We start from the raw sequence: 16,257 nt of genomic DNA, 5'->3' as shown, positions 1-16,257 counted from the left end.
TGATGGTAGGCAGAGCCCAAAAGAAGGGGGTCACTCATACGACATGCTATTTAGAAGTAAAATCAGGAAAAGACTGCATCTGTAGAATTTTCTACTACAGAAAGTGGTATAAGCTACAATGCTGAAAATATTTAAGGTGGCTGATTGATATGAATGGTGAGGTGTTCAAAGAGCTAAGTGGTGTACTTGTATTAAATGTGGAAAATGTCTGCTTTCAAGCGTAATCATTTTCGTAAGTTATAAATCTTGGTTGGGACACTGTTAGTACTATACTGCCCTTGTTCAAATAGTACAATGTATATTTTGCACAGGGAATGGGCATTTCAATAGTCAGTGTGAGTTTACTGTCATGCATAAATGCAATTTACAGATTTCTAGAAATTCTTACTTGCTGCAACCAAATGGTACACCAAAAACTTAAATTTGGACCTCATTTTAGCAGTACCACTCAAAAACAATATTTCATATAATCCAGTACTTCATGAAAAAGTACAGGACAGAAACAGGACCTTGAACCCACATATCTGCACTGGACATGATGTCCAAGTTAAACTGAAACCCTCTGTTGCTTGCATGTGATCCATGTTCCTCTATCCCCTATTTTATCATTTGCCTACTGCAAAGCCTCTTAAATAGTAACTGCTTCTGGCAGTCTCCTAAGCCACTTTCAAGAACCTATGATAATTATGTGTCAGATGCATTGTGTGTACACCAGAATTCTTGCTTGCTGCAGCTGAACAGGTATGTCATGAAATAAAAGCTTATTTGTATAAATTAAATTAAAAATAAAAAAAGATAGCTAATTAATAAATATTTGCAGTTAACCCAGTGGCATTACAATAGCACAGAAGTCTTTTTGTGATTTGAACATTCTGAGTGGTGTTTCTCTCCAATGGGAGGTTCGAGAACCTGATAGCCATTGGAAAGAAACTTCCTGAACTTAGAGGTGCTAGACTTCAAGCTTTTGTACCTTCTACCTGAAGGTAACAGTGAGAAAAGATTGTGACCATTATAATGAAGGTTCTTCATTATGTTGGTGGCTGTTTTGAGCCAATGCCTCACATGGATGGGATCTCAGAGCCTTTGAGGGGCCGGGGCTATGTTTGCTACTTTCTGCAGCCTTTTGCATTCCTGGGTACTCGAATTATAAACCAGGCTATGATGCAATCAGTCACTATACTTTACCTAGTATACTTTGAGGTTTGATTAAAGTATTCAACAACATACCAAATCTCCTCAGAGTTCTTAGAAAGTAGAGAAATTGGTGTGCCTATTTTATGGTTGTTTTTGTGCTGGCTCCAGGAGAGATTTTATGAAATATGGATTCTCAGGGACTTGAAGGTACTAATCTTTTTCACTTCCCTTCCATCAATGTAGACAAGTGTATGGTCCCTTCGCCACTTGTCCCAAAAATCAACAGTAAGCTACTTCGTCTTGCATCTGAATTCCCCCCTTCCCCCCCACGATCCTTGTGCACATCAATGCTTTTAAGAATTCTGCCATTAACTGTATACTTTCCTCTTGCATTTGATTTCCTGAAATGCAACTGCTCACTCTTGTCCAGATTAAACTTCATCAGCTACTTTTCTGCAAATATCTGTTATAGATGTAACCCACCCATTTATATGCTGTATACATGTGCCCGCACATGCACAGGTACATGCACACGCACCACTGGTGACTGACCTCCAGACAGAATGCCACCCTTCCACAATTATCCTGTCTTCTCTGAGCTAGCCAATTCATAATTATGAAGCTATTTCCTCAATTCTACATAAAAGTGGCAATATAACTAATATGCTCAAATCTGGGAACCAGACTTTCTGAAACTCAAACAAGAATCACAAACTTAAAAATTATAAACCATAAAGAACTGAGTTGAGAAGAGCAATGTTTGCTTGCCCCAGAGCTTGGATCCTCTAGAACTGTGGAATCATTAATGAACAACTCTCACATAATGGAAGTGAAGTCATTAATGATGCAGCTGAATGTATTTGATCATAGAACATATTTCTTAGCCATTGCTAACTTGATCTTCTAAGGTTGAGAAGATTATATAAATCAGATATTTCCCTTTACAGCATAGACAAGAGAGTTGGATTTTCCTGGATGGCTAGTCCTGCATGGTATTAAATAATAGTTTGATTATAGAGAAGATGTACACTTGCATTCTCTCAGCTATAATATTCTCCAGAGTAATTCTGATTGAACCCAAACCACATGTTTGTGAACTTTTGATGAGTTAATCTTACTTGATTACATTTTGGAGTATCTCACTGTGATCTTTCTGAATGCACTGATAAGAGAAGGAAGCAAGATTAACATTCTCCATTCTAACGCAGAACCCACATCTATGAAGCTTACAGTAGTTTATATGCTTTTTGTTTTTTTCCTATCTTCATTATATCTCCTCCTTGTATATAACACTAGTGGACATTCTTTGTTCATATTTATTGCTCCTTAATTTTCTTTAACGGATTCATTCAGATTGTATTTACTAGGACCAATTTTTGCTTGATGCTGATTGAACTTATTCAGTCAGTTTTGGATTAGCAGAAGGGCATTGCCATTGGCTTGAGAGAAAATATGAGCCAAGCGAAGTGGTCAATTTGAAAATCTAAAATCTCAAAATCAGAAATATAATGAATTTATAATTCAGGACTTTCTTGTAATGCAGGACTTTCTATGGAGGAAAGAACAAGAGTTAGTGCCTCAAGTCGATGATATACATTATCCAACACTGAGACTATCTTGACTGTACCTCCTCCTACCCTGTGCCCAGAAGGTCTCCTTTCCATTCTTGCAATTTTTCTGACCCCATCAAATATTCTGATGGTTACATTTTCCACTGCAATGTTTCCATGATGTATTCCTTTTTCATTAAACATTGTTTCCACTTCATTGTGGGTGGCAGGTCTTCAAATCCTGTTTCAATTCTGTCTTGCTCTTCTCCTTTCATCCATAATGAGACAGAGCAGTTCTCTAAATAGGGATCTCTTCACCACCAACCCTCTCTCTCCCCGTTCTTTTATTTGGATGCCTGATGACATTTTTCCATACCTTGATAAAGGGCTAAAGTCCGAAATGTTGGTTATGTATTTTTACCTTTGCTTCATCAAGGACACTGTTTGACCTGCTGAGTTTCTTCAGCATTGTGTTTTTACTTCATCCACAGTGTCTACAGATTTTTGTGTTTTTAATTTATTGTGCCTCTTCAGTTTTGTAACCTCATTTAGTATTTGTGATGTGAGCTTTTTTAAATTGGATCTTGTCTCTTAGAGATAGGTATAGGAAACCCAAGTTAGCAGCTGAAGAATTTGAGGTTGTAATCATCTATCGGTTATGATAGGTGTGGAACTAATTAACTGTCAGGGAGAGAAATCTGCGGTCTTTGTGATTCCGTAAGGACTATATATAATTCCATTTATGCTTAATTCAGGAGGAATGAAGGATAAAGAATCCTCTTATTTAATTTAGAGATGCAACTCAGTATCAGGCCCTTCGGTTCATAAGCCCCTGCCGCCCAAATACACCCAGATGACCCAGTAAACCCTGTACATCTTTGGAATTTGAGAGCAAACAAGAGACCTGTAGGAAAACCACGCAAACGGAGAATATACAAGCTACTTACAGACAGCGTTGAATTTGAATCTGGCTTGCTGGCGATGCACTAAACGTGATGTTCCTAATCAATGTTGACATTTTTAGCAATGTGCTCAACACTTGAATAAATAAAAATCCTTAAATGCCTGTGGTTCTCTGGCTTACTCGTGTATGATTAAAAAAATTTTTTGGGGATGTTCCAAGTGTGGACCATCTCACTTGGAGTGAGACGACAGTGTTTTTTTTTAAATTTGGTGACTGTATTGCTGCAAATTTCTTGAGTATCTTCTTCTTTCTGTGCAGGGTTGCTTTGTCATCAAACCAAAAGACTCCCGAAAGAGAAAGTTACCCAATGCAGGTTTGTGACGAGAATACGGTTAAAGGAAATTGTGTGCAGTTTAGATGTTCTATATTAACACATACATTTTGTTGATGTAAAACATTTTGTTATTGTCACCTGTTCTTCTCCATGTACTGAATTTATTTTTTCCAACCATTTCAAAATTAAATGGGGAAAGATGACATTTTGAGGTTAGGGAATGAATTATACCTTGTTATCAATGTTCGCTATTCAATTATTGAAACCAGAAGTTACTTCTGTGTATTTTTTTCCCCCCAGATGTTTAGTTTTTAATGTGAACATCCTGAAGTGGTCAATAAGACGGTCCTCTGTGGCCTTCTCCATGGCAAGCAAGAGAAATCAGTTAAACTGACGTGTACTTAAACTATTTCAAATAAGTCTTTCTGTAATATACTCTGCAAATACATTGAAAGATATTCTTTTGATTTCTAAAAACATGCTAAATCATTGGTAGTGGATAAAAAAATCAATATAAGATTATTTTTGAAAGTTCATGTAAGGCATACTGTATATCTAATTTGTATCAATTGCTTTCTTAACTTTATACTCTTTAATTATTAATATAATTACAATGTACTTGTTAGTTTTTGGATTATTGACTATGAATTCTTTCGTATTAAGGACTAGTTAGCCAGCTTGATGATATCACTGTTGCTAGATTGTAGGGTACCCATATTCAGATACCAGATAGCTACTGTCCTGGTGAAAAGGAAATTTAGTGGTACAGAGATGAAAGAATCTTTTATGGGTAGCTTTCCTCAAGGCAAATAAATGGTAAGCAGCAATGGTCAGTCGTACAAATATACAGCATGGAAACTGGCCCTTCAGTCAACCATCAAACAGCCACTGACTCTATTCTTATTTGTTTCTCTTGTGCTCTGCACATTCTCATCAACTTCCTGTGCTTCCACTTCTTCCCACCCCCCCCCCCCCCCCACCAACTCCAGATGAGCACAAGGCAACACCCAAGGTCAGGATTGTACTGCAAGGCAGACACTCTACTAGCTACACCATGGTGTCATCATGGTGTTCTTGACTGCAAAGTCCAGGGAAAAGCACAATACAATCTCAGATATAAAATGCATGTGACTCTATTAGCATTGATATTATCTGCCATGCCAATCCCTTTGGGCTAACTTCTATTAATGACCCTGAAGAGTTCTTCATGTAATGTGCACTGTATATCTAATTTGTATCTAATCTGAGAATAAAAACCTTTATACCCAAAGAGTGGCAAGAATAGTTGAGGTAAAGAGATATAGATGTGTACAAGGAAAGGAAGAGAAAGTTGCATTGAATCTATGTGAGGAAAGCAGAGAGGGGATGTAAATGGAGGCCGTGGGACAGCATGGTTTGTTTCTGTGCAGCATATCCAATGCATGAATGTACTTCTCATTGCCTAAACTTGGAGTTTGAACTTTAATAAGAATTGCAGTTAAATTATTTATATTTCTGTAAATTATTTTGCAAAACAGGTTGTGTTGAACTTCACAAAAATTATCCTGGGTCACTGTTCTCCCAACCCCAAAACAAATGCTCATTTGACCTTCTGGTTATAAAGAAAATATCTAAATTTGGGAATAAAATGCATTTTATTGCATTAAAGTAATAAATTTCTTAATATTTATTTATGTATCAAATCTCTGGACCATTGAACAGTTGTTTAAAGCTGATTTATTTGAGTGTTTAGGATATATAATGTGTTGATGGACCTGACCAAATATGCTTCGTGTGTTGCAGCTGACTATTTTAATAACGGCAAAGCTGTTTCAGAGAACGACAAGTTGCGATTTAGTACCTATCAGTCACTATGGCAACAGATGAAAGAGGAAACCGAGGTAAGATCGGATATCAGAAGTGACCCAATGGGGGAGATGAGATCGAATGTAGCTGTCTCAATAATGTGCTACAGCTGGAATGAATTTCAGAGCAGCTGTCACTGATGGGTTTACACGCTCAAAAAAAAATTCTCCTCATCTATCCTTTAAAAAAAAGTAGCTCAGTAAATTTAAATGTAATTGTACAAAATATTTGGATAGTTTCAACACTTTAGCAGGTTTGTTTGGTTTGCTCTTAATGGGGAGAAGAGGGAAGAGAGGACTTGCTTAGTTGTTGAAAGTAATATTGATTTTTGGAGCTGTTTTATTGTTCCAGCTTCTCAAATTGCCATTGATGCCATTATTCTGCTTCAGCGACTTCTGATAAAATAAGACGGTTTGCATATATTTTGTGTTGAACCCCACTGATGTCATAGAATTTATTGTCCATACTAACCAAAATTCGACTATTTGGGTCAGTCCATCTTCTCAGCTGTTGGTCCGTAGATTGACTTTTAGATTCTGATCTAGGTACATTTTAATTTGTAGTCTTTTGAGCCTTCACTATCTTTTTGGATTGTGAGGTGTGAATATTTTTCTTTCAAATAATTAGAAAGATATTTTTCAGTTCCGTCAACAATGTTTGCATTAACCACTGAAACTAAATAAACTTGGATTGTCTTCAATGGTTATTTCTTTTATGCAACATAGGCCTTTATTCCCTATTTCCTAAATTTTGTATTTTTATTTTTTAAAAAAAAGGAACATAGCTCTAATGATGTTATAGCAACACTGAAACCTTGCCTTATCTTCTCATGCTAACATATCTAAGTGACAGATTCTCTAAAATGCAAGTTTCAACCATATTTTAATGGATCAATTTTCATCTTGCATCTTTTAATTCCTTTGCTTTTTCAAAAAGAAAAGGCTTGATCCATTATAGACAATGGGAAAAAGTAGTTGAGATAAATAGTACTTGATAAACTCAAAATTTTTCAATCAAAATATTTGCAAAATTGAAGCCAAATCTGTAATGTATCTTTGAGTATTGGATTAAAGCTATGTCTACTAATCTTAGAAATTGTAAAAGGAAAAGCAGCTCCCAATAAAGAATCTATGAAAAAATACCTCCGTACATATTTCAATTCCAAATCTGTCCAATGAGGGCATTCAGGTTTGTCAGAATAATATACCCAGAAAATAATATATCGAATATTAACTGCCCAATAATAAAATCTAAGATTAGGTAAAGTCATATCACCATCTTTCTTTAATTTCTGCAAATGAAATTTGCTCAACCTAGCATTCTTCTTATTCCATATACAAGAAGAAAATTTAATCAATCTTGTCAAAAAATGGTTTAGGAATTGAAAACTGGAATTGCTTGAAATATATACAAACATTTGGGTAAAATTTTCACCTTGATAGCATTTATACAACCTATTAAAGTTATGGCCAATGAAGACCATCTAGAACTGTGGTTCTCAACTTTTTTCTTTCTACTCACATATCTCTTTATGCCATTGGTGCTCTGTGATTAGTAAGGGATTGCTTAAGGTGGGATGTGAGTGGGAAGGGAGGGTTGAGAATCACTGCTCCAGACCCAGTTGTTACTGAAATATTTACTTAAAAAAAATTGTCATTGGCCCATTTCCTTTGGAGATATGAAACAGTGCACATAACGAGTCAATTAGGTACAATTTTTTTTTAAGTGGTTTTCAAACTTTTGCTTTCCACCCAGATATCACCTTAAGCAATCCCTTACTAATCACAGAGCACCTGTGGCATAGGGTATACTTAAAGTGGTATGTGACTGGAAAAAAGACTGAGAACCACTGATCTAGAAAGTATTTTCTTCACACAGTCAATCAAAGGGAGAAAATTAAATTTGTATAAATTTTCTTTAAATTTTTTGGTGATCTTAACCCAAATTAAAATGTTACATGCTAAAGACTCCTGTAGAATAAAAGCAAAGCATATTTCCATTGGATGAACTAACCATGTCTCAGATTGTGACTTTTTTTAAAAAAAAAGAGACAATTGAAGAATAAATTGTCAGATATTTTGGAGATCTGTAGCCTTACTAGAACAAATACATTGATTTACAATGACTAGAGAACATCTGTGCAGAGTTATTCCATCGGTAATGTTGGAATTGTTTGCAACTTGTCTTATTATTTTAAAGCTAGAGGTTTAATTGCTTTAAAGCTACTGAAAGCTAATTTTTTTTGTTAATACTTGTTCATTTGATGTGATGTGAAAATCACCTGCCAAGACTGGGATGCATTGTATGTGCATAATTGCTCTGGAACTTGCTGGGCCACTTGCTGGGCCACAGGATCAAGCACATTGTTATGCCTGAATTAAACCTTGGATGGTGGCCTTTTTTACTTTGTGGCCATGAGTGAAATAGATGGTTTTTATTACAATCTAGTAGTCTTCTGTTTATCATTACTGATCACAACATTATATTCACAATTTAGAAGTAAAACAAGAAAGTGTGCAGACACTGTGGTTGATGTAAAAACATAATTCTGGAGAAGCTCAGCGGGTACCTTGATAAAGGCCTCAAGACTGAAAAGTTGGTTCTGTATCTTTATCTTTGCTATATAAAGTACACTGTTTGACCAGCTGAGTTTCTCCAGCATTGAATTTTTATATTCACAGTTTAGTTACAATTTAAATTCCTGAGTTACCATGGTGGGTTTCAGACTCTTGTTTCCATATCAATTGCTCCTCGTAATGTGCTTGGTTATAATTTCTGAAAAGGGCAACGTGGTTAGCACAACACTGTTACAGCACCAGTGATTGGGATTTGCAGTTGAATCCTGCGCTGTCTGTATTGAGTTTGTACATTCTCCCCATGTTTGCGTGGGTTTTCCCCGGGTGCTCCAGTTTCCTCCAACCCTCCAAAATATACTGGGGGTTGTAGTTCAATTGGGTGGCACGGGGGCTTGTGGAGTTTAAGGGCCTGTTACCGTGCTGTATGTCTCAAATAAAAAGCTCACCCAACGCTCTGCTATAACTTCTGCAAAAAAAAACTGAAAAATCACATAAATGATTACTCAATTACATGGATTTTCCACTGAAATTGAGTTTTGAGAATTCCTGCAGACATTGAGGCAAGTGTGTCTGAGGTTCAATCAAAAGCTGTTTTTGATGTGTATTTTAATGTGAATAGCACCTTCATTTTGAGATTAATTTATTATTTTCAAGTGATGTATTCTGTGTTTTATTCAGAGGTTGCAAGAACATTTGAATGAGAAGATATTTGATAGCTTAATTTCATTTATTAAAAAATCCTGTATTCAAATGAATTCTGATGTAAATGATTGGAGCTATCGGATGCGGTATTCTGAGATTCCCACAGCAGCACTTGTTCTTGGTGAGTCTGTTCATTTCTGTCTTTCCATCTAAAGATTTAAAAAAAAATGATTGAAAAGGGAAAAAAATACACAATAGAAAATCTGAATTAAGTATGCTTGAGATATTGGCTTGGCCAGTTAACTGGGAGTTGGTTTGAATCTGCATTTTCTTGACGTTTTAAAGACTGTTATTTGGCCTTGTTGAAATAAAGTGTATTTTATTTTTGATTTCCTACTACCTGCCCCACTAAGCTTCAAACTCTGCTTGAATTATGCATATTTATAGCAACTCTAACCTATTCACTTTCTCCAGGTCAAAGTGTCAGCATGGGAACTGGCTTGCATGTCATCCGCTCTTTGGAGCACGTGTACCACAGTTCGTTCCTAAGCGTGCAGTAATAAATGTGCATTGCAGCAACTTGAAAAGGCTTCTTTGATCATGTCCCTCTCCAAACCATAATTTCTACCACCTAGAATGATGAGGGCAGGTAAACTAGGAGTCTGCAGATTCTAGACAGCTACAACAACAGGTGATGCGATTAGCACAACACTAATACAGAGCCAGTGATCTGGGTTCTAATCTAGTGCTGTCTGTAAGGAATGTGTACATTTTCCCCAGGGGCTCCGATTTCCTCCCATCCAAAACGTATGAGGTTGTGGGTTAATTGGCTATAATTGGGGCAGCATATAGCTTTCAATAGGACAGAATCGACTTCTACTTTTTATTCTCATGCCAAGGGATATCTTTTGTGTCATCCAACTATTTGATCGCTGATCAAATTTTGAGATTTGAGCAGATGAAATTGTTTCTCTTTCTATGCAAACTTTTTTTTGTATTCTCAATATTTCAATGTTCTGTGGCTGTTTTATATTTTGTTCTTTGTGTGTATATGGAATCAAAATCCAGAATTCTTATCAATGTGGATTTTACTAGTTTTCAGAGATTTGATTTGAATCTGTTATTTTTGTTTTCACCTATACTGGTACAAGTATAACTGTTTCAGAATTGTACATTTGAAGGATTATGGGTATCATATTGATTCAGAAACCTTGTTCTTTTGTATAAATTGTGACTACCTTCTGGAAACTAGAAAGAGAATTAAATTTGATGTTGGCTTTATAAATATGCACCTTCAAACATTAACTATATTAGTCAAAAGGAATATGTGATAAATCAGCTATTATCAACCTTTTTTTTCAGCTACGCAGTTCCCCCCTCCCACCCCCCCCCCCCCCCCCCATCGGCACCTTGCACTCTGCTCAAAGTTTATGGCCCCCTTTCCTGTGAAACATTCAAGTTTGGTTTCTTCTGTACTTATTTTTTACTACACAAAAAAAAGGAAAATGGTTGTCATGAGAGGTGCAAATAAAGCAACTTTCACTTAAATGTGCCGTGGCCCAGGGAAGCCTTTGGGAATAGATGCTTTAAACTATATTTTCCTAAAAATAATAAAACTATGAAAATGTGCCTATTTTTAGCACAGTTGATCATTTTTTTTATCCACACTGCACAACCACATCTGGCTTATGAGTGATCTTCTTGCAGCAGTTCACCATAGCTGCTGTAACATGGAACACATAGGTGTGTGGAGCAGCTCAGAGGTGATGTTTCCTATAATTTTCATTGTACTTTATAGAGTCATGACCTTACTTTTACTTATAAAGTCATAAGTCCAGACAGATCAAGTGACATTCTGGGTTCTAAACCCTTTCTATCTATATACTGTATCTGTCCAAGTGTCTTTTAAACATTATAAATGCAGACCTGGCAGATTGTTCCAGATGCAGACTACCCTGTGACTGGAAGACATTGTTCCTCTGAACCCTCTTTAATTTCCCACCTTAAGCGTATGTCTTCTAGTTCTAGAATCATTTATCAAGGGAAATGACAGCTTTTCACTGAAGTCATGCCTCACATGATTTTATAAACCTCTGAAGATCACCCACCTGCTGCCTCTTCTCTAGAGAATGAAGATCTAACCTATCCGACCTCTTCCTATAACTAAAGCGTACGTTCTTGCAATATCCTGTTGAATTTCCACTGCAATCCTTCCAATTTATTAATATCTTTCCTAGGGCTGGGTGACCTGAACTGCACACTGTAGAACCATAGAACATTACAGCACAAAATTAGGCCCCTTTGGTGCTTCTAGTTTGTCTGAATCTTTTTTTTGCTTTGTCCCACTGACCTGCACCCAGCCCCATAGCCCTCTATACCTCTTCCATCCAAGTACCTGTCCAAATCCTTCTTAAATATTACAACTGTACCCACATTCATCACTTCAGCTGGCAGCTCATTCCACACTCCCACCACTCTCTGTGTGAAGAGGTTCCCCCTTTCACTCCTAAACCATGTCCTCTGATTTGCATCTCACCTACCCTCAGTGGATAAAGCTTATCAACATTTACATTGTCTATCAACCTCATAATTTAAAATACCTTTATCCAGTCTCCGCTCATTCTTCTACATTCCAGGGAATAAAGTCCTAACCTGTTTAACCTTATACTGTAACTCATTTCCTGAAGTCCAGTCAACATCCTAGTACTCTTTCTATCTTATTGATATCTTTCCTGTAGTTAGGTTACTAAAACTGCACACATTACTCCAAATTTGCCTCACCATTGTCTTATACAACTTTACCATAACATCCCAACTCCTGTAATCAATACATTGATTTATGAAGGCCAATATGCCAAAAGCTATCTTTACAACCCTATCCACCTGTGACACCACTTTCAGGGAATTATGCATCTGTATTCCTATATCTATCTGTTCTAACGTACTCATCAATGCCCTACCATTTACTGTGTACATCCTTTCTTGGTTTGTCCTTCCAAAATTCAACACCTTACCCTTGCCTACAATAAATTCCATCTGCCATTTTTTTAGCCCATTTTTCCAGCTGGCTCAGATCCCTCTGCAAGCTTTGAAAACCTTTTTCACTGTCCACAACACCTCCAATCTTAGTGTCACCTGTAAACTTGCTGATCCAATTTACCACATTATCGTTTAGATCATTGATATAGATGACAAACAACAATGGTCCCAGCACCGATCACAGTCCTTCAGTCTTTGGCTTCTCTTGTCTAGCAATTGTCGAATCCAGTTCACTACTTCACCATGAATAACTAGCATCCAAACCTTCCTGAATAACCTCCCATAGGGGATCTTGTCAAAGGCTTTACTAAAGTCCACGTTGACAACATCTACAGCCTTTCCTTCGTCAACTTTCCTGGTAACCTCAAAAAGCTCCATAAGAATGGTTAAACATGAGCTACCACACACAAAGCCATGTTGACTATCTGTAATCACTCTCTGGCTATCCAAATAATTGTGTATCTGATCTCATAGAACACCTTTCAGTGATTTACCTAACGACTGATGTCAAATTCACTGGCCTATAATTTCCATGGTTACTTTTGAAGAATGAAAAAACGTGAACTACCCTTCAATCCTCCAGTACCACACCCTTGGCTAAGGGAATTTTAAATATTTCAGCCAGAGCTCCTGCAATTTATACACCTGCCTTCCTCAAGGATGGAGGGAATATCTCATTAGACCCTGGGGATTTATCCACCCTTGTTTGCTTTAAGACAGCAAGCTCTTCCTCCTCTTTAATAGACTCGATGACCTCACTGCTCTTTTTCCTTACTTCCCACGACTCTGCTCGATTCCTGAGTGAATACTAATTAAAAAAAATTAAAAATAAAAATTAATATCTACCCCATCTCTTTTGGCTCCATACAAACCGACCACTCTGATTTTTTTGGAAAATGTTATTTATTGAATCAGGTTGCAATGTTAAAACATACAATTAATGAACACACCTTTTTTTAAAAAAATGCACAAAATACATACATGATATTTTAAAACTAATCCCTTACAACTCCCCACCCTCTCCCCCCACCCCCCCAACCTATCCCGAAAAGAAAGAGGAGATCACATAACATCAAAATTCATCAGTTAATTACCATGGTTTGGAGCAACACCACTACTGTGCGCAAAGGTGATTTAATAATTCAACCCCATAATCCAAATACGGGCTCCAAGTTTTACGATAAAAAAGATTAATTATCTTGTAAATTATATGTTATATTTTCCAATGGAGTACAAGACTTCAACTCCATATGCCATCTCTGAATACTCAAATCAGTCTCATTTTTCCAAGTAATTGCCAAAAATTTTCTAGCCACTGCTAATGCCAATCTCAAAAGAAAAGCAATTTTAAAAAAATCTATTACCCAACAAAAATACGAAAGGATCTAATGAAAATTTCACTTTCAAAGTAACTTCTGAAAAATTCCTTGAGTTTATTCCAAAAATGTTTCACTGTTTCACATGACAAAGTAGAATGTAAAAAGGAACCCCACTCTGATCTTCAAGGGGACCAATTTTGTCCCTTACTAACCTTTTGCTCTTAAAATACTTGAAGAAACTCTTAGGATTTTCCTTCATATTGTTTGTCAAGTAACTTCATGTCGTCTTTACTCAAATACCTCATTTGCTCCATATTGCCTCTACCTGTTATACATCTTTTCTCTTCTTCCAAACCAGATCCTCAATATCCCTTGAAAACCAAGGTTCCCTATACCTTCTAACCTTGCCTTTAATCCTGACAGGTCCACACAAACTTTCACCTTTATCGGTCCTCCACTTGTCTCACACATCCTTGCCTGTAAACAACATCCCAATCCACTCGTTCTAGATCCTTCCTCATTTCCTCCAAATTGGCCTTTCTTTAACTTAGAATTTCAATCTGAGGCTCAAACTTTGCTTTCTTCATAATTAACTTGAAACTACCTGTACTCGATGTGGTCTCACCAAAGCTTGCTAAAGCTATATTGTGAGTTCCCAAATGTTGCAATATTTAAGATGCAGTTAGACATGAACATGCAGGGAATGGAGAAATATACACCATGTGCAGGCAAATGGGATCAATTAAAACTGTCATAATTTTTCTTGCTCGTGGTGGTGGCGGCAGCAGTCTTTAGCATTTAATTTTTTGGTGGGGGGGGTTTCTGAATTTTTTGTGAACAACATTGCACAGAAACCTCAAAGTTGCTGACAGCTACGCGAAGTAATTACACCACCTGTACTTTTCACCATTATTACCAATGCAAATACTGGATGTATACAAACAGCTGATGGTGACACTTTCCCACCCTCGAGATGCCCATTGTTTATCTGTCTCTGCACATTTGGGAAGCTTTACACCAGTGCCCCTGGAGCTCCTTAAACACACTCTTTGACCCTACCATTTACTGTGGAAGTCGAGTCCTGGTTTGACTTACCTCACACTTGAAGGAGTTGAATTTAATTTGCTATTCCTTTGGCCCATCTTCCCAACTGATCCAGATCTCGTTCTAAAATAATTACTTTCCAACCCTGCTTAAATCAGAACATAACCATAGCAGTGTTTCATGGAAATAATTAATTCATTCATTTTGGGGCGCAGTTGAATTGTAAGAATGATAATCATAGAAAGGAAATGAGTATTATTCCCTGGTTGAGTGCTGAATATGCAGTAAAGTAGTTTTTTTTTTTGTCCAGCTTGATTATGAAACTGTATGGTCTCTTTTTAAGCAAGTGTACTCATTGTCTTTTCCTGCAGGTGTCAATGTGCCTGACCATGAAATGACCCTCCAGGGTTTATCCAGTCTTCTAAAGCAGTCAGTGACTCCACATATTGTTTTCCTTCAGGGCAAGGAGTGTACAAGTAAGGACAAGTCTACTTTGTTGCACCAGAGTTTTAGTTTTGTATGTGATTAGCTAGTACTATTGCATACTTGGACTTTCTGCAGCTACTTGATGTTCCACATTCAGGCTCTTCTGTCAACCCAGATCTCGGATGATCATCTGGTGAAATTTTGCACTGAACACAGCCTCAAGATTTGGGTGGTTGTTGGGGGGGGGATAGGTTTAGGACAGAGATGAGGAGGAAATGTTTTTCCTAGAGAGTAGTGAATCTGAGGATGTCTCTGCTCAAGGAAGCAGTAGAGTGGTTTTTGCATAGAAGGGGAATTAAGGGTTATGGAGAAAAGGCAGGTAGGGGAGCTGAATCCATGGCCTGATCAGCCATGATCTTGTTGTACAATAGAGCAGACTCTATGGCCAAATGGCCATCTCCTGCTGCTATTTTTTTTTAGGTTGTTTCTTGTGAAATCTAGGCTCCACAATCAATTGGGTTTACTGCTTTGAAGCAAAAGGCATCTTTCTTTTAATTTTGTAATGTAATTTTAAAGTCACCTGTGGAGAGAAAAGGAAAAAATAATATTTAAAATCTTTGAAGATTTTAATGACAGCTTTGATGAAAGATTAAGAGCAGAAATGTTAGTTCTTGTATTTCTGTCCATAGATGCTGTTAAGTGTTTCAAGCATTTACATTTTTCAGCTCAATATGTTTGTGTTCACAGCTGGGAATTCACCAATAATGCTGCTAGGATGTTTGGAATTCTGCGCAAGTCATAAACTTACTGAGAGATACTTGTTGGGTGCTGGTTCACATTGGTCTAATATTGGTCTGTGAGAGGCGTGAATAATTTGTTTTTGTTATCTTCGGCACCATTTGATCAAATGAGCCATCAAAATCTTTGCAATACCCTGACTTAGTGGTGCCTGTGATTTCATGATGGGGCTTGTTTATTTTTCTTTCAGCTGTGAAGCAGATTTTGCAGAAAATTCTGATGCAGCTCATAGGTGGCAATGGCAGTGATGAGGAAAAGGAGGAGGATTTGCACCATTCTTTTGAATTCCACCAGAGAAAAATGAACTGCTCCATGGTCTCCCTGTGTAGGTGGTACAATGCTATAACAAAGGTAAATATTTTATCCATATTCACACATTTCCATATCCACAAAGAATTTGCATTCATTTTTGGGAAGATTATTGTTTATGTTCTTGAGAAGCTGGTGGTAAACTATCAGTGACTTGATAATTGTACTCTCTAGGGGTATTGGAAAGAAGGTTCAATGGTTTTCAACTGGTGAAAAAAAGTGTAATATTTTATTTCTGAACTGTCAGTAATTTGGAGGTTGAGTTGTAGGTAGGTGGCAGATTTCCCACACATCTACATTTCCAGGTAGAGGGATTCCAAGGCTGGGAATACTGCTG

At 37.1% G+C, this 16,257-nt stretch overlaps 1 protein-coding gene across 4 annotated transcripts in view; it reads left to right on the top strand.

The window, feature by feature from the left end:
• orc3 (origin recognition complex, subunit 3) overlaps positions 1–16,257 on the top strand; it is a 66,929-nt gene that overhangs the window by 1,255 nt on the left and 49,417 nt on the right. For all 4 annotated transcript variants that reach the window (XR_011340711.1, XM_069887358.1, XM_069887357.1 and 1 more), the window contains exons 2-6: positions 3,907–3,961; positions 5,705–5,802; positions 9,022–9,166; positions 14,759–14,863; positions 15,802–15,962. Coding sequence is in view for 3 of the 4 variants with exons in the window: in XM_069887358.1 (XP_069743459.1) it covers positions 3,907–3,961; positions 5,705–5,802; positions 9,022–9,166; positions 14,759–14,863; positions 15,802–15,962 (564 nt within the window). In the remaining variant the exon portion in view is untranslated. The remainder of the gene's footprint in view (positions 1–3,906; positions 3,962–5,704; positions 5,803–9,021; positions 9,167–14,758; positions 14,864–15,801; positions 15,963–16,257) is intronic.

The sequence above is a fragment of the Narcine bancroftii genome, chromosome 6 (genome assembly GCF_036971445.1).
Source record: "Narcine bancroftii isolate sNarBan1 chromosome 6, sNarBan1.hap1, whole genome shotgun sequence".
In the NCBI taxonomy this organism is placed as follows: Eukaryota; Metazoa; Chordata; class Chondrichthyes; order Torpediniformes; family Narcinidae; genus Narcine; species Narcine bancroftii.
The sequence above is the reverse complement of the archived record's forward strand: the minus strand, read 5'-3'. Positions and strand labels throughout refer to the sequence as shown.